The 23,509-nt window shown below is 50.5% G+C and overlaps 1 protein-coding gene across 3 annotated transcripts; it reads right to left on the bottom strand.

The window, feature by feature from the left end:
• Positions 1-1,397: 1,397 nt before the first annotated feature.
• Positions 1,398-18,747, bottom strand: ZFYVE27 (zinc finger FYVE-type containing 27). Of its 3 annotated transcripts, none has more exons than XM_084846622.1 (12): positions 18,668-18,747; positions 17,048-17,254; positions 15,841-15,911; positions 15,330-15,516; positions 10,841-10,936; positions 10,317-10,429; positions 8,718-8,860; positions 7,527-7,598; positions 6,546-6,690; positions 5,052-5,098; positions 4,062-4,143; positions 1,398-3,295 (listed from the first exon to the last, which is right to left on the bottom strand). In XM_084846622.1, the coding sequence occupies exons 2-12, from the start codon at positions 17,251-17,253 to the stop codon at positions 3,231-3,233; spliced, it is 1,227 nt and encodes a 408-aa protein (XP_084702748.1). In that variant the 5' UTR covers position 17,254; positions 18,668-18,747; the 3' UTR covers positions 1,398-3,230. The 3 variants fall into 3 exon arrangements, with proteins under 3 accessions (XP_084702748.1, XP_084702749.1, XP_084702747.1); XM_084846623.1 differs by having other exon boundaries at positions 1,686-3,295; positions 18,465-18,747; XM_084846621.1 differs by lacking the exon at positions 18,668-18,747 and having other exon boundaries at positions 1,686-3,295; positions 17,048-17,341.
• Between the last annotated feature and the right edge of the window lie 4,762 nt (positions 18,748-23,509).

Here is a 23,509-nt window from a genome sequence, read left to right as displayed (position 1 = left end):
TGTCAGTTGCTGGGGATCATGGGTGGGAGGGTGCTGTTGCGCTCATGTCCTGCTTGTGGGTTTCCCGTGGGCAGCTGGTTGGCCACTGTGTGAACAGAATGCTGGACTCGATGGACCCCTGGTCTGATCCAGCAGGGCTCTTCTGATGTTCTTACATTAGAAGAGCAGGAGGACCCCCGAGTGCAGAAGGACTAGCATATCACATTTTTAAGTAAGTGAAGGAATACAAACCTCTACCTCTAAAGAGGGACCCCCCCGTAAGACATTTAAGCCCAGAATCTAGAATTGCCAAACTGCACCGCAGTTGAAGACACTACCCCACCCCAATCCCTTTTATATACACCAAACACCTAGCAGCAATTCTCCATTCTGTTTTTCTTATTAACCTGCTTTCAACTTTAGGCTAGTTCTCGCCTTATCACCAGATATTTAAACAGCCCATACATGTAAACATAATTTACTCCAGAACCAAAATATGATCTTTATAGTAAGCAAAGGAGAAAAAAGTGTCGATAAACAGAAGGGCAGCCAACAGAGCACCTCTTCACTTGCCTTACTCGAGAGTTTCTTGTCTTCTTCAGAGAAGAACATACTATTCAGGTTTTTTAAAGGCCAGATAAATTATTTGTAGGATGAGCGTTTGTTTGTGGGAAGGAGGGATGAAAGGAAGCTATTTGCCTTTATGAATCTGCCAGACAAAAGCCTTACTGAGTGTTATAGGTGGGCTTACTTGATAAACTTTGTTCCCTCTGAGGCACAGAAGGGCTCAGTTGCTTTCGGGATTTTTTTTATGGCAGGAAAGTTTTTAAAAAGGAAGTTCTAGATAAGTTTTTTAAGTTCTATTGGCACTCACTGGGGATACATTTCATTCTAATAGGATTAGCATCTATTGTGAAGTTTTAGATATGGTCCCCTCATATCTTAGAATGAGGTTTTGACTGGTCTCATGCTTCATCTCTGGCACTGGAGAATCACAATGCCTTTGGAAAGCAACAAGGATGATGGCATTTGCTTTCTTCAGTTTGTCCCCAGCAAATAGAACAGGGAGACCCTGTTTGGCTATCAAAGCCAAATAGCCACTGACCAGCCTTCCCCAGCCTGGTGCCCTCCAGATGTGGATTACAATTCCCAGCATCCCCAGCTGGCTGGGGTAAACTGGGCGCTGTAATCCAACACATCTGGAGGGCACCAGGCTGGGGAAGGCTGGTCAGTGGCTATTCCTCCATGAACTTGTCTAAACCACTTTTAGAGCCATTTAAGCTGGAAGCAACATCGCATCTTGTTGCAATGCATTCCAGAAGTTCAATTATATGTTGTGTGAAGGACTGCCTTTGGTCTGTCCCAAATTCATTTCTAGTCTGATTTTGTGACTGCATCTTTGTGATCCTATTTCTCACCTCCCCCCCCCCCCGCAACACCTCACCCTGACAAAAAGGTGAGAAATGTGTCACCATGTGCTCCTAGCACATCTCCCCACTCGCTGTGGGCCAGTATGCAGCATTAGTTTGCTGCTGCACATACACTGCACAGCACGTTGCCAGCAGCACAGAAGGTGCAAACATTCACGGCTCTGCTACAGCTCTCCATGTCACATCCCACGTGCCTCAGTGCATTATAGTTCCTATGTACTTCTCCACACTGTAGGCGCTTCTGGGAGGAGGGCTCCTGGCGCTAAGAATCTGAAGGCCTTTTGCAGCTATTCTTTTATTCCTTAATGGAAGAGGTGGGAAAACATGGAAGAGCTACAAATGGAAGACAATGAATTCTGGCCCACTGGTAAAATTCCATGAATGAGGCAGGCTGATTGCACAGTAAATGTCTTGCCTGGAACCACCCGACCCACAGTTGGATCACCAACGGCCTTTCTTCTGCCCCCTGTGCATTCTGTTATCCCAGGGGTGTCAAACCTCTTTCAGCCTGGGGCTCAATTCAGTTTCGGAGAAGCGTGAGTAATGGCATTTCAACCTTTTTCAATAGGGCAATAAAATGCACAAAAGCCAGAAAACCACCAAACGGTTGGCAGTTGGTGGAATGGAGGTGGAGCCGGGGGAAAGGGTGTGTAGCAATTTGGGAAAGCCCAGAGGGCTGAACTGGGTCCCCAGGCAGGCCAGATTTGCCCCCTAGGCCTGAGGTTTAATACTCCTGTCTTATCCTCCATCTTGAATCTCAAGTTCCATTACTCCATCTCATGAGAGCATCCTAAGGCTTGTCCCCAGCAATCTCTAGGCATAACTAGGACCCCTCCTCCGACTCCCACTCACCACACCAAGAGCGATTTCAGACACGGGAAGTGCTGGCTCCACTCCCCGAGGATACTATTTATTTTAAGGTATATATTACTCTGCTTAGAAGGCGGCAACAGTTCAAAAATTGCTCCACTCTTGTGGAAGAAGGGATCCACCTCCTGAGGCTGATGCCCCACACCTCCCGCCAGGCTTTGAGATTAATAAGAGCTCCGTCTGGCTACAGCAGCCTCTGTGCCCCCCAACACTGCAGGGATGAAGAGGGCAAGGTTCCTGGTTCCAGCTCCAGGTCAGACTGCGGAGCTTTGGCTAGAGACTACCTAGAACGAGCAAAGTCAATGGCAGGGAGATGGAGAAAGGAGAGAGATGCTATCCATGCCTGGCAAAGGGAGAGAAAGCAGATCCAGCTGCTCAGCACCCTCAGCCCCAGGTTGGACCACCATCGTTGGCCTTCTTGACAGTGCAGCGCCTCCTCTTGACAGAGCCAACTACAGCTGCCATCCGAAGGAAGACCCAGCCTCCGCTTCAGAACAAAACACAGAACACGCACAGAACTGGAATCTCACTCGGGAGCGAAAGACAGACTCCCTAAGATGCCCGGCAGTCTGGAGTGACCCTGCAAAAAGAGGGTAGCTGACCTCCTGCGAGGATGGCCAGGGAGAATTCAGGGCTCCAGGCAAGCGAAGGACTTTTTGCTCCTGAGTTGACAGGGGAGGGGAGAAGCCTACAGTAGTCTAGTGCATAAAGAACCTCCCCCGCAGTGATTGCAGGACAGCTCCGGAGTTGCTCGCAACAGAGGGAGGGGGGCACACAGGGCCCATAGCTGGTGAGGTGCGCTGGCCCCCTCCTATTACAAGTACCAGGAGGAGCAGAAGGAGTGCACAATGCTGCTGCTTAACCCCGCATACCCCCCGCCCCCCAGTGTCAGGGAGTACAGGGGAAGCTGTACAGCAGATTCAGCAGAGGACAGGACTCCAAAGTGGTTTCTCACTTGACGAGTGCTTGGTTACACGGCCCACACACAAAGACCGTCTCCCGCTGGGCATCAGGGGCTGCAGGAGAAAACACCAGTCAGAGACTCAGGGACCCAGGATCGTGCGGCTTCCCACCCCTAAATCCTGGCAAGGGCTACTTTTGCCCTCATGTGCCCAGCCTCACACATGAAACCTCCTTTCTCTACTTGCTGGAGTCTCCGTAGTGGTGCCCACAGACACCAATGTGCCCACTGACACCAATGTGCCCACTGACACCTCGTTTGGTGTCCACCAGGCTCCCTGTCCCTCCTGGGTTTTTTATTTGATTTCTTAAGGTTGTTTGCAATTGAAAAAAACTGGGAGACTGGATGCTGCAAAGTGAAGTACTGCCCCTCTGCGCCATCTTTACTTGGGTTCAAAAGAGTGATTTTGTGTTCTGGAGCTCAGCCCCTGCCTGTGCCTTCTACTTAAGGTTCTTGGGCAAGATATCTTTCTATTAGTCTCACCAGTTTTGCCTTTTGGGAAATGAGTGCTTTGTAACTGGCCAAGCCCACCAAGCAGGCATTTTAGAAATGGGCACATCTTCCCCAATAGCAGCCATTTTGTGAGAGCACCCATGACACTCCCTCAAAATTCCAAATGAGCCCACCAGCCCAAAAAGGCTGGTGACCCCTGCTCTACTATCTCCCCACTGCAGCACACACTTGTAGCAGTCCAGATTACAGCAGCTCCCCACAGGGAGAGAACACCTCCCTCCCTCTCCCTCTCTCACACACACACACAGGACCCCTGTTCCCAAAATCCCATCTCCAACCCCCAGGTCGCTCTCCTCTCTGTCTCTCACCTGTAGCCCCCATGCAACTCTTGGGAACTTTGAAGGAGCAGCACCTGGAGCAAAAACTGTTTCCACAGTTACTGCAGCTCCGCTGAAGGGAAGCAACAAGAGAGATCGTTATACAAGGAGAAGGCTCAAGGAAGCCATTCCATGGTGCATCATTTCCCCCACGCACACAGTCACACGCACACAGCCCCCAGGACAGAGGCTTTGGTGGCCAGGCTGCCTTCACTATCCCCCTAAGGATGTAAGGAGACACGGTGCAAGAGATCCAGAATTAGCATCTCCGGCTTTTTTAAAAAAGAAGTTATAACTGCAGCCACAGGGCTCCCCAAATGGGCTGCCTCCCCCAGGGGGAGGCAAGGGGATGGCTAACTCTCCCCCCACCCCCACAGTGCTATTTGCCCTGAAAGAGGAAAATGTACAGGTATCCATATGACACCCGCAGCAGTTGGCAGCTTGGCAGAGAGGGGGGCATCTTCAGGAGGGAAGGGAAAAGGAAAACTATAGCATGGTGGGGCCTAGAGCTGCTGTTATGTTCTTTATTAAAGTAGGGGATCTTAATCACGGATCCCTCCTGACATGCCGACATTGGCGAATGTCATCCTGAAGCCGCAGAAACGGATCAGGAAGAACACACAGTCGGCAGACCTGGGGAAGGGGGGCAGCACAGACCAGGAGAAGAGAAGCTGTTGCCGGTGCTGGGAGCTGCTCTTCCAGCCCAACATCTAAGCTCGCCTGCCCTCTCCTTGCCTGCCGCCAGCCTCGGAGCCAAGGCGACAAGGGAAGCAACAGACGGCATAGTAGCAACAACCCTTCAGATGCCTGTTGTTCGGGTCTTCCATCCCTACAGTGGCCCCAGCCCTGCTTCAGTACCACTTAGGCAAGGACTCAGGAAGGTGGGCCACTGGGCTGCGGCGGTCAGCCTGAGATCCACAAGACAAGGGAGCAGGAAAGAACTGGCGGCAGCTGCTGGGGGTTGCTGAGCCAGACACTCACCCTCTTCTTCAACACAGAGAAGGTGGCTGAGCAGCTTGCGCAGTTTCCTGCAAAAGATCAGACACACATGATGGTCAAACCTGGCGGGTCTCTCTTCCCCTTCTTTCCCCAAGCTGCACAGACATTTGGCCCTGCCTTTCTTGCCACTGCTGCTCACAGTCCTTCCCTACCAACTGCCCATCACAACGTATTGCCCCACGAGACAGTCCTGGAGACCCACTCAGGAGTCAGGGTGTGCCAAGAAAACCCAGAGGGAAGGCTCTCTGCAGAACCTGGAAGCAAGGAGATTTGTGCAGGGCAGCAAAAAGCCCTGAACTGACCTGCTGTGTCTCTCCGGAGACACCAGCCCTCCACTCTGCAACCTTGTGCCAGGAGCAGAGATGTGCACTTTCCGCATAAACAGGGAATTTGGCAGTGGGTGGAAAATTCCACCGCCCGAAAAATCTCGGGATGGACCAGCGCAGTACAAGGGATCAAGTGTTAGACTTGGACCAGGGTGAGTCTTCCTGGTACAACTCCCACTCAGCCTCACTGGGTGGCCTTGGGCAAGTCTCCCTCCCTCCCTCCCTCCCTCCCTCCCTCCACCCCCCAGGGCAGAGCTACACATTAACTTAGCAAATGGGCATTCACAAACCTGTGTTTGCAAAAGGAATGCAAATATGGGGTGGAGCGAACTTCTTAATCCCCTCTTTGCCTGCTGATTCTCCCCTGTAATGAACCCCCTCAGCCAGGAGTGGGCACACGCGGCCCATGTGCTGCATTCACCCCCCTGGCTGTTTCTCAACCTTCAGAACACTGAATATGCCACTGAAATTCAGTGGCCCAGTGACAGTGACAATAATGCTGTAATTTCATTGTTAAACAAGGCAGGATGGGCGCACACGCCTTGTTTTCAATTGACATCACACTCCCTGGGGGCTTTGGGGAGCGTGATTTTGCATTAGCACAAGGCATGCACTCCCTGCGCACCTTGTTTAACAGCAAGATCATGACTTTTCTGCCATCGCTCTGCCGAATGATGGTGGCAATTCCAGGGAGGGTCTGGCCCCAGCCGAGTTCCAGGAAGTGCGGGGATGGGGGTTGGAATTGGCCCTGGATGAGCAGAAATCCCCTATCCCAGGAACGAAAAGTTTTCTTGGCACTGTTGTTTGTAAAGCACCCAGTATTCACAGCCCTGGACAAAGCTACATTTTTCTGACACAAGACCCATCCAACATTAGTGAGCCCTGTCCTCCTCTGTAGTAGCAACTGGGCCAAGCCCTCCCATTCTGGCAACACTCCATACCAGCCTTCCCCAACCTGGTGCCCTCCAGATGTTTTGGACTACAACTCCCATCATTCCTGACCAATGGCCATGCTGGTTGGGGCTGACGGGAATTGAGGCCCAAGACATCTGGAAGGGACCAGGATGGGGAAGGCTGCTCACACATCTTCCTCCAGTCCCAGCAAGATGCAGCCCTGCCACCTCCGCCATCCCGCCTCCCAGTCCAGTACCGAGGTTGTTGGTCGGGTAGCGCTTGCGCAGGCGCTCCGTCAGCCGTGACACCCTGCTGCGAATCACCTCATTCCTGGTCATGAAGGGATTGTCGGGAAGGCCCAGCTCAAACTCCCCTGAGCACTGGGAGATGTCATCATCCTCCTGGGGAGGGGGAGAGGAGAGCTTGTCAAGAAGGCGTTAAGGCACGTGCACGCTGTCCACAGAACTCCCTGAGGCAGGAGGATAACAGCCTGCTGGAAGGCACCAGCCGGAGAGACGGCCTTGGAACAGCTAGGCCTAGGCCTAGGCAGGGAGGCCTAGGCCGGCCTAGGGAACAGCTGCCAGACGGCAAAATTCTGGGCCCCTGGTGGAAGGGTCACAGCTGGGCTTCCAGCTTGGGCAAGGAACTGGGACACGGTCAGGGCAAAGAACAAAGCAAAGGCTACTTTCGAAGACAACGGCTTTGCACAAGCAATGGGAACCAAAGCGAGCTTTCACTTAGGAGAAGGCGGCCCAGCTCTTGCACTCACCATTACGAGCAGTTGGGTCTCCTACTCCCGCAGCAAGGAGAAAAGACAAGAGATGACAGCCAGGAGAGAGAAAGCGGCTGAACCCAGCCCAAGCCGCACTTCCCCTTTTATGGCCTGCCCTTCTCCATCTACAGCGTGGCCTGAAGCAGGGGTGGGGGACATGGGGCCCTCCAGATTTTGTTGGACTACAACCTCCATCAGCCCTAGCCAGCACAGCCTTGCCACTGGCTGACAGGAGGTGCAGTCCAACAAGAACTGGAGGGCCACACGTTCCCCACCCTCGGTCTAAAGCACCCCCCCCCCCATTTCTCTTCCTTCCCCATATTGGGACATTTACTGTGTCACAGGCACAGGCTCTGCCTTGCTATTCTTAGAGAGGGTGAAGGGGGCCTTCTTTCGCTTGCTGGCCCAGCAATGTCATCTTATTCCACCCCAGCACAGACCACTCCAGGCTCTGAGGCCACAGACCTCAATAGCATCTTTGAACTCATCATCAGGCTCAGCCTCCTCTGCTTCCTCCACACTGCCAGGGGTCAGATCCTATAAGGAAAACAAACGATGGGCGTCACAGGTCTAAGGGGGCAAAGGCCCACCCATCCATGAGATAGTGGTAGCAAAGCCAGGATGGGCCCTACCCCAGTCCTGCTACTCAGATGCAAGAGCACACGGACGTTAGGCCCTTCTGAGGCCTGTCCCTTGCTGCCTGAACAGCGTTACCAGGGCTTTACGCAAGGCCTCCAACAACACTGGGAATGTTTGGGATGCAGTTCCCAATACGTCTCAGGGGGTAGCAGGAAGGGACAACCCTTGCAGGAGCAGGCAGTGAAGATAGCCTGAATTGCTGGGGGAGGGAAGAGAATGAGATACTTTGGGCATCCCCCTTTTAATTTTAAAGTGAACCTATGTAAGTGGTGAAGAAATAGGGCTGTGGTGAAAAGGTTACTATACTTTTAAGTGGCAATCTGGAGGAATTAAGTCAGAAGGCAGACACAAATTTTGTGATGACCCCTTGCCTGGCTGATGCCCCACCTTTTACCAGGAGGCTGCAGATGCACTCCAGCACAGCTTCTTCCTCGTCACCAGCTAGGACTAAAAGGCCCAGGCACATGGAAAGTAGCGAGTAAGAGGGCAGGAGGAAAAGATGGCAGCTCCCCCAAGAGTGGTAACCTAGTAGCAAAACTGAAGGCTCCAGGTTTCTGGTGCCCGGCCACGTTTTCAGCCATGATCCACAGCTCTTTTCCTGCCAGGATCCCTCTACCTCTCCCATCGTGAACTTACTTTGCAAAATACAGCTATTGCTCGCCAGCTGGGGATGATAATAGTTGTAGTCCAACACATCAGGAAGGCACCAGGTTGGGGAAGGCTGGCTTAAGGCAGCCATGCAGAAAGCGGGCGAAAGGAGGAAGCACATCAGGGAGAAGTGATAGGCAAGCTTGCCTTCCATGGCCATGACTGCAGGTCTGGAATCAACTGCGAAGCCACCAGCCGGTGCACTGCTACACGGGTCAGGATGAACTTGGGCCATCCAGGGGCATTCGCAAAAGATAAACGCCTGCTGCCCTGACATCTGCATAAAATTGTATGTCTAGAACTGCTTGGAAGGGGGAGACGCAGACCTGGCACTTCCTCTGCCTCGCTAATGCTCCCTCCGTGCCTCACCTCCATGCTGGTGGGCGTTGGCGTCCGGTCTGGCAGGGCTCCAGCCCCCACTTCTCCAGATTCCAGCTCGGCAGGCTCTGGAGACTTAGCAATGGGCCGGAGGCCCAAGCGCTGCTCAATGGCCGACTTCAGCTCCAGCAGCACTGGGGAGAGAGAGAGGGCAATGGCTGGACACTCCCGAGTAGCCCAGGAATGCCTTCCAGGAGACAGGCCGAGCTTTTGGCACTTCAAAAGCAACATGCCATTATTCGAGCCCACCTCCCACCCAAGTGCCCAGGAAGCAGATGCTAGCACTGCAGCAGCCACTGCTCGAGTTTACTGACAGCTTCTAGAACAAAGGAGGCCTGGCCTGAACCTCCACTGCTCTCTGACGAACCCAGCTCCCTGGCTGCACTGACCAGAGCTATAACCACCTACAAAGGACTAAAGGAGCAAACCTATGCATGTTCAGACAGAAAAACGTCCTACAATTCCCAGCATTCCTCCAGTCAGCCATGCTGGCTGGGGCATGCTGGGAATTGTGGGACTTTTTTTCTGTCTCAACATGCATAGGATTGCACCCTACATACATCTAGTGCTGTGGTGAATATGCTCCAGCACACTTCTTTCCCAGCACAAAACTAAGGAGCCTGAAATGTTCCCTGAACCCCTGCTACCCCATCAAAGCTTACTTTCTTTTGGACCTGTTCACTGCTATCAACTAACAGTGAGTCAAATTCTTTCTCCCTCACCACCCATGGTTTTCTATTGACCATTTGTCTCCCCATGAAACTGGGCAGGGAACTTTGGCTGCTTTCAGGAAATTTGCCGCTCAACCCCAATTCTGCAGGGGGAGAGGGGCGTTTGTTTTCACACACATCCTGCAAATGGCTGAAAAAAGTTGGCCCGAACCTTTTGACCCAGCACTAGTATCCACAGCCCCAAGGCTGCTGATCCAGCAACCTCACAAAGCCAGTTCAGAGTACGGTAGCATTGCCTTCACTCCAAACGGATACTGGGGAAAAAGCTGCACTCTGAAAAGATTCTTCCCTGCTTGCAGTCACCCAGAAATAAAAATTGTCACAAGGGTGCATTTCATGCAGGAGGGGAGGGGAATGTTCACAGATCACCCCACGCTGCACATCAAATAAGCACTAAATGTTTCTTTATGCTGCCCCTTGTGAGGGACCACAGTTCCCTGCCAGATACCACCACAGGCAGTATATCACTTGCATACCAAGATCTGCTCCCCACTGAGACATCTTGCAATGGAAGAGGCTTTCCATATTAAGTTACCAGAGTTACGCCTAGGGAACGGAGTTACTCTTTGGATCTCATGAACACTAAAGAATTTATGGGGCTGGGGCAGAACAGAAGAGATATAAATCTCCCCCCTCCACCAAAATTGGCTATTAGCAACACCCATCTGCCCCCCCACCCCACTCCATTTGGGATATTATGGGGCCGAAGCAGGGGTGAGGGAAGGAGATTCTGTGCCTCATGCAAACGCAGCAGAGGAAGCCTTCACCCTGGACACCCTGTCTCCAGCCAGTACTCAAGCTTTCTCCCCCAGGATTCCAACGGGATGGATCAGTTCCTGGGAGGTGTGCAATCTCTTACCTCGATAAAATGCCACATTTCCCAAGAAGAGGGTATTGTTGAGAAGAACGAAGACCCAACACAAGGGCAGCAGGTAGAGGGCACAAACTGACCCCATCAGCATCCCATAAAACCTGGGCAGAGGGTGGAAAAAGAGCAGATGGCACATGACACACCTGGACATCAGGACAGCAGCCAGGTGCTCAGACAGCTGCTCAGGTCTGTCTGGACTACCCTTCCTCCTGCATATTAAACCCAACATCCCTGCCAGAAGCTTACCTGCCACCTAATATCCTGCCCTCAACCCGGACAAACCAATAGCAGTGCCTATGTGCCCAGGCAGCATCCCTATTAACACTAGCCACTAAAGCCGGGCTATACACCTGTCCAGTACCAGGGGAAAACACGGAGCCCGACCGTCTGTAAAACAACACAGCCTCATCAGAGCAGCAGCAAAGCTCCCAACTCCCCAAAGCAGGAAGGCCTGGGCTGCCGCCACCAGCCACCCCTCAGCTTCCATGAAGTGCTCCTAAGGCCAGACTCACTGAGAGGAGAGCGAAGGGTTCTCCCAATAGAAGACACGGTAGACTGCCTCACAGCCACCACAGAGTCGGCTCAGGAGGGCTTCCAGTTGGATCAGGCTGAAAAGAGATGACAGCAGTATTAAACATGTCCCTCACACCCCTAATGATGGCAGGACAGAGCTAAGGGCCTCCGCTGAGGAGGGAGAGTGCAGTCTTACGAACAACCCGGTCCCAAGTCATGTAGGACAGGGGTGGGCAGCTTGTGGCCCCCCAATGTTTGGGCCTACAACTCCCCTCATCCCCCACCATTGGCAATGTTGTCTAGGGTTGATGGGAGTTGTAGGCCAAAACATCTGGAAGGCCATGAGTTGCCCACTGCTGGTGTAGGGCTTTATAGGCCATAACTAGCACTTTGAATAATGTCCAAAAACTGACTGGTAGCTAGGACAGCTCTTGTAACGCGGGAGTCACACACTCCCTTTAACTGGCCCACCCATAGAATGGCTACAGCATTCTAGACTAGCTGAAGTTTCCAAACATTTTTCAAAAGGCAGCCCCACAGAGTGCATTAGTCATTCAAATGCGCTGGTAGCTCAGCAGTGCTCACCCGGACCATGTGACGTTTTTATAGGAGGGGTGCAGAACCTCTTTCACCCCAAGGGCCAAATTCCATATCAGAGACGCTCTCAGGGGCTGCATTCGAGTGGAGGGTGGGGCCAAAGGAAAAAGGAGCAGGGCCAAAATACCAGTGTACTACAGCTGAAAGCTCTGATTGCCAGTAACTAAGGCTTAGCAGAGGCATTTCAACCTTTTAGTACAGGGGAGAACAACTGCATAACAAGCCGGGAAACCACCAAATGGTCAGTGATGCGGGGAAGGTGGTGGGGCCAAGGAAAGAGAGCGTGGCCATCTGAGAAATCCCAGAGGGCCAGACTGGGACCCCAGGAGGGTCTGATCGGGCCTCCAAGCCTGAGGTTCTGCACCCATTTATACAATATTACAATTTTAAATTGTTGTAAGCTGTCCCAGGTAGTGCATAGGCACTAGAAAGGCAGGACTGAAATATCTTCAGGGTGCAACCCCATGCATGTTTAGACAGAAAAAAAGTCCAACAATTCCTGTATCCTCCAGCCAGCATGGCTGGTTGGGGAATGCTGGGAATTGTAGGACTTTTTTCTGTCTAAACATGCATGGGGTTGCACCCTAAGGATGCAATTCTATGTGGATTGCCAGCAGCCTCTGAAGTCAGAGGCTGCCAAGCATCAAATGCAAGGCTTGAGGACAGCAGAGGATATTTTTGCCTCCATGCTCCAGCCACCCTGCATTTCTACTAGATGAGCAATTTCACCCATCTAGCAGCAGCGCCTCAGAGGGGGAGGGAAGGAGGCTGCGGTGACCATAGGATGTGACCTATCGCAGCCACCTCAGTCTCCTCCCCTCCCCTGGGAATGCCCCCTTTTTTCCTGTCTCTGCACTCCATTTTCTGAGCATGGAGTGGTAGCCAGCGCAGTTCTCTCTGTGCTGGCTATGAAGGGGAGGGGGCGGGGAGCACGGTTTCTTGGCTCTGAAGTCAGAGCCCTGTCTCCAACCTTGGAGCCAGAAAACCAAACTATCCAATGCCCTACCCCACCCCTGCAGATGCTATCTGGGGGGCACAGGATCACTCCCTCCATAATTTAAATACCGAAGGGGCATGCACCAGCACAGCACCCAGCTTTTAACTTTTAGATTGAGTTGGCATTTTCTAGAGGGGAAAAATGGTTTTGAGTCCACTCAGCTACCCAGCAAGTTATATGATGCATGGATAGCCAGGTATCAAGCTTTGGTATGTTGCACACAACGCTTGCAAAGTGACTACTGGCATAGTCAACTTTGGACGGGGAAGCGTAGGGAGAAGGAGAGTTGGTTCTCACATTACTGCAGCTTTTCCCTATTATAGTGCCAATCCTCTAAACTAGTCCAGTTTTAAATTCACACCCATCCAATAAAGCATCTGACCTGATCAAATGCTGTTCTGATCAGTAACCATCAGCCCTTGGCATAGAATACTTCCATAATTCTCCCAAAACTAGACTTGCAAAATCCTCATTTGTACATTCATGCTGAACTAATACAGTAAGTTAATAAAAACATTTATAAAACATCAAAATCTATAGCTACTTAAACAAATGCATGTACCAGTAGTCTGCCCTGCTCGTTGGTAGTTAACAGAAGTACTAAATCTGGACTAACGGTTGCATTTAGTTGTGAATCAATGTGTTTTAATAGCGCTATCGAGCAGTGAAAATGCACCTTTCTTTGGCAAAATAACTGCACAAATGGAAATGCTGATTAAAATCAATGATTTAAAAATGAGGTGTCGTGCTTGGTGATTGAAATCGATTCAATGTTTTGGAAGACTTCCTTTGGAGAAGCAGGCAGCCTAGTCATATAAATACTTAGTAACTCTTCCTCCTGTCTAGAGTCACAACAAGTCCAACTAGCAAGGGTGTGTGATGCCCCCAATGGCTGAACTGAAGCAATGCACCTTAGATAGCAGCTAACCTATGGAGGAGATCCACACATTGGTTCCTTGCACTGCCAAGGTAATGATCTCCCACTTTTTCTTAAAAGTGGGATTACCACCATTTTCCACAAATGTATCACTCCCATGCTATATCCTGTCTAAACAAGCCACAATTCTTGTCCACACGGCAACGCTGAAATGGCTGGCAAGTCTGATGACACATGAGCATCCCCTGACCCTTTTTTTTTTGGCTCCCTGTCAGGTTTGATGTATTTAAGCCTGAGCACCTCCCTGTTTGGCTACTTATGCATTCCATTTTCTGAAAGTTGTGGGCAGTATCGGTAATGATATATGGAGTCGTTCTGAATCAATGTGCCTAATATTCCCATCCCTTGAATGTGCCTGCGTGACACTCCTCATACTGTGCCAACACCTATTCAGCTCTTCATAATAGATACTTTAAGGGCACAATCCCAGCCTTTTCTTTGCCTAAACATGCATCAGATTGTGCCCTAAGGGAGCACTCCTATGTGGAGAGGCGGCCGCCTACAATGCATGGTGGGAGAAGCATGGAGGGGATCCTCTCCTCCACGCTCCAGCCACCCTGCATTCATGGCTAGATGGCCGTTTTTGGCTGTCTAGTCACGGGACGTCGGAGCGGGGGTGGGGAGGCGGGACGACACATAGGAAGCGTCATACCTGCACTTCCGCACTCCCCGCCCCTGAGAACGCCCCCTTTTGCCCCACTCCGTGCTGCTCTTACGAGGACAGAGCCTGGGGAAGACCTGCGCTGCCTACGAGGTGACGGAGGTGTGGGCGGGGAGGCGCTTCTCTGGGAACTGACTTTGGAGCGTGGGCTCCGAGGTTGGTTCCCGGAAACCAACAAATCCTGTGGCCATCTAGCCGCTGTATAGCGGCCAAAGGATTGCACCTTGAAGTATAAAGTGAGAATATAAATTCTGTGTAGTTGTGTACAGCTGTGCAGCTCCACACGTGCACTGCTGAAGAAAAAATTTGGATCAGTATACACTATTGTGCACAGCTGTGTAAGAGTGCACTTGCAATAGCCCTGGAAAAAAGATCAAAACAAATTATCACAAGAGAGGGCCTTTTCTGTGGTGGCCCCCACTCTGTGGAACTCCCTCCCTAGGGAACTCCGTCATGCCCCCTCTTTAATGAGCTTCCGTCGTGCATTAAAAACGTGGTTGTTCAGGCAGGCATTTGGGGTGGGTTAGGGTATTTAAAAAAAATGTTTATGGTAAAATTTTATTGTTTTAAATTGTTTTATGGTGGGTTGTACATCGCCCAGAGTGGCTGGGTGACCAGTCAGATGGGCGATTAATAAATTTAATAAATAAATAATAATAAATAAATAAACAAGAAATAAAAACTCAAAAGGAAAAATAGCTGGTCAAAAATGGTTGGAAGGTCACTGAAAGTGAGGTACCTAAGGTCATGGAAGGTGAAGGACAGAAAGGGATGGAAACTGACTCCAGAAGTAAAGTGGTATAGAAAGGTCACCAAACTGGTTCCATATGCCAAATCACTCCCACTATTTAGGGGTAAAGGTACTTCATCACTTGTCTACGCTGGAAACACTCATACAGCAACAGCACAAAAGTCAGAAAAATGGTCACAGATCAGATCAGAAAAATAATGGGATAAGGAGGTGAAGATCACAAGAATACAATGGATCGGCTATTGCATCATGTGGATTCAAAGTACGTGAGACATTCAGAAATGAAAAAAGTTTAGCATGGACTCAGCCTATGGGACTCCTTATTAGCACAAGGAACTCCTGCCATCAAGCATCATCCCTCCAAACGGCACCCAGGGCCCACCTGTTTAATGCAGAAAGTACTGACAGTGATAATCATGTTATTAAACAGTGCCCCCCCCATACGTACTGTATATATACCTGAAACTCTTGATAACACTCTACGCATCTGATGAAGTGGGCTATAGGCCACGAAAGCTTATGCCAGAATAAATAAAAGCACTTACAAGCCCTTCACTTCAGCCACAGCCTCATTTCGAGAAAGCTGAACTTTTCTCACATCCTCGCGCCGCACACTGTGGTACCTCCGGCGTGCCAGCTCTTCTTCACTCAGGCGGATGCGGCATGTTTCCTGCAGGTAGCCCAGCATGGCGGGCACCAGGATCAGAAGGGCAAACAGCCCATACCAAGCAGCTGGAGAGGAAGGGGGAATGCAGACAGTTTATTCGACCACCACCACTGCTTGTCCAGTCACCAGCTAGCTTTACCACCACCACCGCTCAAACTGCCTCATCAAAGGAGGCCTGTCTGCCTGCCAGTCACAATATTCCCTCACCGCCTCTTACTATAAACACTGGCCAGCCCTCATGATTTGCCCCCAATGAAATCATATTCCATTCGCCACCCATCAGCTCCACTGGCTCAATCCCCACACCACCACACACACACATCCATTGCACCAGGAAGGAGATGCAGAGCTCACTCAGGTCCCCAGGGCATACTTCCGATGCTCCTCACCTTCACTCAGAGTCAGCAGCAGAAAGTTGAGCCCTAGGCAGGTAAGGAGGGAGCAAAGTGGCATCTGCCAGCTGTGGAACAGACAGAAGCATTTGTTATAATCCCAAAGGGATGTTTCCACTCTGGGGTCTCTGATGCGGTGCCCATGGGCACCGATGTGCTGCAGACACCTCTTTTGGTGTCTGCCAAGCTCCTTGCTCCTCCTGATTTTTATTGTATTTCTTAAGATTTTTCAAATTATTTTTTTTAAATGGGAGGCTTGGCATTTTTATTTATTATTCCATCTACCTTTTTTCCTCTTGCAAGGAACCCAAGGCACCTTACATGGTCCTCCTCTTCCTCTCCATTTAATCCTTACAACAACTCTGTGAGGTAGGTTAGGCTGAGAGTCGGTGACTGGTGCAAAGCAACCCAGTGAGCTTCATGGCTGAGTAGGGCCTAGAACCCGGATCTCCTGAGTTCCCATCCAACACTCTGACCACTACACCACACTGGCATGCCACAAAGCAGAATGCTGCCCTGCAGAACCACCTTTATTTGGGTTCAAAAGAATGGTTTTGTGTTTTGGAACTCACCCCCACCTCTGCTTTGTACTTAGGTGGTTGGTTAAGATACTTTTCTTTTAGCGTCACCAGTTTGCCTTCTGGGAAATGAGTGTTGTATGATCGCCCATACCTAACATGGTAGCCGTTATATGAATGGGCAGGCCCCCCATGGTAGCCATTTTGTGAGAGCACCCACAACACTCTCTCAAAATTCCAAAAAGGTTGAGGACCCCTGCTTCCCCTGCACAATGGTGGTATGAACATATGGGACAAAAAAAATAAAAGGCCAGTGACCTGTAAAAGTGGGACTGAAGCTCAAAAGGAGAGCCCATGTAGATTGAAAACAGAATACCCACTGCAACCCAGTCAGCTATAGACCTTTGTACTTGTGGCCATTGACCAAGCCACAAATGCAGTACTGGGTCTCACTGAAGCCCAACCACTCACGAAGTTCCCATTTAGTCGGCCTGGGATCTTGGCAGAGGGATGGCATATGGCATCTGAACTAAGGATTAGGCCAGAAGGGCTTCCCTTCTCTCACTCTCCCACCAGAAAAAGCAGTACCTGCAAAGGGTCTATGCTTCTCTGCCCTCAGTGACATTAGCCAACCAATTATCTCTACCTCATTTCCCAAAGGTGCAACTGAGTAGATGGGCACCCACCTGAGGAGGAACCACACCCCTTCAGCAACATCCTGCAGTGGTTCCACGTACAGCTCCAGCCGCTTATATGACACTACTAGATTGAAGAGGTCTAAGGATGGGGGCTTGGGTGGTGAAGGAGAAACTGGCGGGGCATCAGATGCTGTGGGGCTGTCCAGTCCATTACCTGCAGTCGCTCCTCCACCCTCACGCTCTGATACCTGCATACTGCACATATAAATGTCAGTGGATGCAAACAAACCAAGCAATTATCTCCCCCCGCCCCTGCCCTGCCCCCATCTTATGGAAGCAACAGATTACAATATTCGGGGAGGGGCAGCACTCAAACCATTCTATGCAAAGAAACTGCCTTCACTGTAACTGGGCAAGTCTTAAAAGACAGGGATGCCTACAACAAGTTTCGCCTCTGCCCCACTGAGGCACCAGAACCTGCACAAAAGGAAGAGTCACAACACAAATCTCCAAGTGTCCCATGGGCTGCAGGGGAACCAGAAGGCTGCACACAGGATCTCCTCCTTCAGAAATCAATCACGATGGGGGAGCAGGGGACAAGGTGCTGCTACAATCCTATGCCACATAAAGTCACACAAACATCTTAGAGTCTCTGCCTATGAACATGCATTGCAAGGGGGTGAGGGAGAGAATCCATCATCGAACCACTCTTTAAGCAACTTTCGCTAACCATGAAGATGTTTTGGGCTACAACTCCAGTCATTCCTGACCACTGGACATGCTGTCTGGGCCTTATGGGAGTTGTAGCCTCAAACACTCAGAGGGCACCAGGTTGGGGACCGCTACACTCTGACAAAGCAAGGGTGACAAGGGCTGACCTGGTGTCCTCCAAATGTGTTGGACTACAACTCGCAGCACCCCAGGCCAGCCATGCTGGCTAGAGGATACTGGGAGTTCTAGTCCAAGACATCTAGAGGACACTAGGTTGCAGAAGGCTGTTCTACTGGGTGATCCTCAGGACACACTATGGAAGGACGTTGGGTGCATCTGAAGCAAAGATGAATATATGGAGCGGGTGGGGGGACCATATTCTACATCTTAATTTGGCATGAGAAATCCGGCTACTTGGAACAATTAAACGGATTCAAAACAGAGAAAATAAACGGTGGAAGATGCTCTGGACTATGAACTCGTGGGGGGGGGGGGTCTTGAGAGAGAGAGAATCTGTCTCCCAGCTGACGAGGCTAGAGGTGCCAGCTTCTCCTCCTCCTTCCTCCTCCCGGAACGGCTCCGGTACTCTTTACAGAGCTGCCTGGCACAAATAAATTCAGCGGGTGACGCTTTCGCTACCCGTTCGCCTCCGTGCCGGGCAAGATTCTCCGGCTGCCTTCCCGCCTGCCAGGCAGTTAGCGGCACAACAGCCCTTCCAGGAAGGAAGTCAACCGCACGAATCCACCCCTCAGACCTGGAGCCTCGCGGCACCCCCGCCCGCAGCACAGAGCCGCTATGGAGCAGGCGCGCCGTCCTCGGGGTGGGCAGAGGTCCCCGCCTCCGCGGAGAGGGCGGCAGCGGCGGCGCCGCCGAATCCCCCCCTCCCCCGCACCCCGATCCCAAATAGGGAGAAAGGGCGGAGCCGCCGCCGCCGCCGCCAGGCTCGCTCGACCTCACCCCTCTCTCTCCGAGCCGCCGAAGCCACCGCCACTTCCTAGGGAGAAGGACCCGGCTGTGCCCGAGCGCCGCTGCGCAGCGCAGGGTTCGGGCGAAGCGGCGGCCAAGCTCGCCCACCCGAGGCAGCCAGCCAATCAAGAGCGCGGGAAGCGGCCATCGCGGCGCACGCCCGCCCGCAAAATGCTCCGCCTCCTATTGGTCAAGAGCCGCCGGCCCTCAGCCTATAAGAGCCTGCCTGCTCGTTCCGCGCGGGTTGGGTGCCGCTTCTAGATCTGCGGGGCTGCCCAGCGCTTGGATTCCTTCCGAGGCCGGGAGAGAGACTCCCCTTTCGCCGCACAGCCGCGTATGCAGCGGCGCACCCACCCAGCGTCTACCCGCGCATCGCTCGGCACAGTCGTTAGCCAATCCTCTTGCCCCAGGCACGCCTTGAAACTCGCCAACCGGCGCTGAAGTCGCAAGAGGGGGTGTATAATAAAACGGATAAGAGGAAAGCCTCTTGGGAAGCAAGTCCAAAATCCACAGCTGGGCAATACCTTTATTGTTGTTGTTGTTCAGTCGTTCAGTCGTGTCCGACTCTTCGTGACCCCATGGACCATAGCACGCCAGGCCTTCCTGTCCTGCGCTCTCTCCCGGAGCGTGCTCAAGTTCATATTCATTGCATCCGTGATGCTATCTAGCCATCTCATCCTCTGTTGTCCCCTTCTCCTTTTGCCTTCAGTCTTTCCCAGCATCAGGGTCTTTTCCAGGGAGTTTTCTCTTCGCATTAGGTGGCCAAAATATTGGAGCTTCAGCTTCATTATCTGTCCTTCCAATGAGCACTCAGGGTTGATTTCCTTTAGGATGGACTGATTTGACCTCCTTGCAGTCCAGGGGACTCGTAAGAGTCTTCTCCAGCACCACAGTTCGAAAGCATCAATTCTTCGGCGCTCAGCCTTCCTTATAGTCCAGCTCTCACAGCCATACATTACTACTGGGAAAACCATAGCTTTGATTAGACGGACCTTTGTCGGCAAGGTGATGTCTCTGCTTCTTACTATGCTGTCTAGGTTGGCCATAGCTTTCCTCCCAAGGAGCAAGCGTCTTTTAATTTCATGGCTACAGTCACCGTCTGCCGTGATCTTGGAGCCCAAGAAAGTAAAATCTGTCACTGCTTCCATTTCTTCCCCTTCTATATGCCAGGAAGTGATGGGGCCAGATGCCATGATCTTCGTTTTTTTAATGTTGAGTTTCAAACCAGCTTTTGCACTCTCCTCTTTCACCCTCAACAAGAGGCTCTTTAGATCCTCTTCGCTTTCTGCCATTAGGGTGGTATCGTCTGCATATCGGAGGTTGTTGATAATTCTCCCAGCAATCTTAATTCCGACCTCTGATTCATCCAACCCGGCATTTCTCATGATGTACTCTGCATATAAGTTAAATAAGCAGGGCGACAATATGCAGCTTTGTCGTACTCCTTTCCCAATTTTGAACCAATCGGTTGTTCCATGTCTGGTTCTTACTGTTGCTTCTTGACCCTCGTACAGGTTTCTCAGGAGACAGGTAAGGTGGTCTGGTACTCCCATCACTTTAAGAATTTGCCACAGTTTGTTGTGATCCACACAATCAAAGGCTTTAGCGTAGTCAATGAAGCAGAAATAGAGGTTTTTCTGGAATTCTCTTGCTTTCTCCATGATGCAGCGAATGTTGGCGATTTGATCTCTAGTTCCTCTGCCTCTTCTAAACCCAGCTTGTACTTCCGGTAGTTCTCGGTTCGCATACTGCTGAAGCCTAGCTTGTAGGATTTTGAGCATCACCTTGCTGGCATGTGAAATGAGTGCAATTGTGCGGTAGTTTGAACACTCTTTGGCGTTGCCCTTCTTTGGAATTGGAATGTAAACTGACCTTTTCCAGTCTTGTGGCCACTGTTGAGTGTTCCAGATTTGTTGGCATATTGAATGCAGCACTTTAACAGCATCATCTTTTAGGATTTTAAATAGCTCGGCTGGAATACTGTCATCTCCGCTAGCTTTGTTGTTACTAATGCTTCCTAGGGCCCACTTGACTTCACTCTCTAGGATGTCCAGCTCAAGTTCAGTGACCGCACTATCATGGCTATCAGGGACATTCAGATCTTTCCTGTATAGTTCTTCTGTATATTCTTTCCACCTCTTCTTAATCTCATCTGCTTCTGTTAGGTCCCTGCCTTCTTTGTCCTTGATCATGCCCGTCTTTACACAAAATGTTCCCTTGAGATCTCCAATTTTCTTGAAGAGATCTCTAGTCTTTCCCATTCTGTTGTTTTCCTCGATTTCTTTGCATTGTTCATTTAAGAAGGCCTTCTTGTCTCTCCTTGCTATTCTCTAGAACTCTGCATTCAGTTGGGTATATCTTCCCCTTTCTCCCTTGCTTTTCGCTTACCTTCTTTCGTGAGCTACTTGTAAAGCCTCATCAGACAGCCACTTTGCTTTCTTGCATTTCTTTTTCTTTGGGATGGATTTCGTTGCTGCCTCCTGAACAATGTTACGGACCTATGTCCATAGTTCCTCAGGCACTCTGTCTATCAGGTCTAATCCCTGAAATCTATTCCTCACTTCCACTGTATATTCATCAGGGATATGATTTAGGTCATACCTGAACGGTTTAGTGGTTTTCCCGACGTTCTTCAATTTAAGCCGAAATTTTGCAAGAAGCAGCTCATGATCTGAGCCACAGTCAGCTCCAGGTCTTGTTTTTACTGACTGTATGGAGCTTCTCCATCTTTGGCTGCAAAGGACATAATCAATCTGATTTCGATATTGACCATCTGGTGACGTCCATGTGTAGAGTCGCCTCTTGTGCTGTTGGAAAAGAGTGTTTGCTATGATCAGCATGTTCTCTTGGCAAAACTCTATTAGCTTTTGTCCTGCTTCATTTTGTACACCAAGGCCATGCCTGCCTGTTATCCCGGTGATTTCTTGACTTCCTACTTTAGCATTCCAATCCCCTATGATGAAGAGGACATCTTTTTTTGGTGTTAGTTCTAGAAGGTGTTGTAGGTCTTCATAGAACCGATCAACCTCAGCTTCTTCAGCCTCAGTGGTTGGGGCATAGACTTGAATTACTGTGATGTTGAATGGTTTGCCTTGGATTCGTACTGAGATCATTCTATCATTTTTAAGATTGTACCCCAGTACTGCTTTTCCCACCCTTTTGTTGACTATGAGTGCTACTCCATTTCTTCTAAGGGATTCTTGCCCACAATAGTAGATATGATGGTCACCTGAATTAAATTCGCCCATGCCTGTCCATTTTAGTTCGCTGATTCCCAAGATGTCGATGTTCAATCTTGCCATCTCATGTTTGACCACCTCCAGCTTACCTTGATTCATTGATCTGACATTCCAGGTTCCTAAACAATATTGTTCTTTACAGCATCGGATTTTCTTTTCACCACCAGACACATCCACAGCTGAGTGTCCTTTCGGGTTTGGCCCAGCCGCTTCACTCTTTCTGGCGCTACTTGGAAATACCCTCTGCTCTTCCCCAGTAGCATATTGGACACCTTCCGACCTGAGGGGCTCATCTTCCGGCGTCATCTCTTTTAGCCTTGTGATACATTCCATGGGGTTTTCTTGGCAAGAATACTGGAGTGGGTTGCCATTTCCTTTTCCAGTGGACCACATTTTGTCAGAACTCTCTGCCATGACCTGTCCGTCTTAGGTGGCCCTGCACGGCATAGCTTATGGCTTCATTGAGTTACGCAAGCCCCTTCGCCACAACAAGGCACTGATCCATGAAGGGGAATACCTTTATTAGGACCAACCAAAATTCCAAACAAATGTGCAAGCTTTTGAGTTCTTCGGAACTCTTCGCTTTAGGCTGGGTGATGCCAAAAGCAGGGAATAGGGGAAGAAAATTCAGGTCGGCCACAGCTGGGTACTTCTCTCCCCCACTTCTGCTGTTTTTTCTACCACCTACCTAACCTGCTGAAGAGTTCTGGAGAACTTGAAAGCTTGCACATTTTTGTGAGGTGCTGGTTGGGGCTAATAAAGGTACTGCTCAGCTGTAAATATTGGCGGTGGGGAGGGTGTTCCCCTCATCTACCAGTATATGTGGTGGGTTATAAACTGAAAACAATGGGAGCTATCCGAATCAGGGCCCTAGGAAATCATGGGAGCTGCGAATGTCAGTTGATGTGACTGGCCTCCACTGAAATCAGTGTAAGCTTAAAATAAAGCAAGGAAATACAAAGAAAACAAAGCAATACAAAGGAAGCAATGAAATAAGGTTTATATTGCTCTGTTTATTGCTTTAAATGTTGTGATGATTTAATATGGTTGTATTATATCCTTGTGTTCCACTTTGGAAGAAAATTCTGAAAGATTTAGGGTCCCCGTAAACTTCCCCCATGCTGCTGTATATGCTCAGGGAAGCTGCAGTAGCTTAATGGCAGGGTGCACGCTTTGCACGTATGATAAGATCAAAAGGATGTTTATGATCATCTGAGAGGGGCATGATCTGAGCTGCAAGGGTCCAGACTGAGATATGAGCAGGAAGGAGGTGGCATTTGAACTGGCTATCAATGCCTTACAGGAGGTTGCACTTAGAGTAACTTTACTCCAGGGGTACAGAACCTCTAGCAAGGGGCCAAATCCAGCCCTCTGCTGTTCCCCAGAGGGCTCCACTCCCTTTCTGCAGACCACCAATTGTGGCTGGTTTTTCCCAATGATAGGTTTTTCCCCATTCTAAAAGGCTGAAGTAAGTTCTTACTGGCAGTAACAACTTAAGCTAAAGTATGTTAGTGTTTTTGGCCCCACCCCTTTTGCCTTTGGTCCCACCCACCACTGGAATGCAGCCCTCAAGAGCTGCTCCCAAATGAATTTG

The sequence above is a fragment of the Heloderma suspectum genome, chromosome 3 (assembly GCF_057233095.1).
Source record: "Heloderma suspectum isolate Gila_16-S chromosome 3, 16-S_ref, whole genome shotgun sequence".
NCBI lineage: Eukaryota > Metazoa > Chordata > Lepidosauria > Squamata > Helodermatidae > Heloderma > Heloderma suspectum.
Note: the sequence above shows the minus strand (reverse complement) of the source record. Positions and strands in the feature narration are given on the sequence as shown.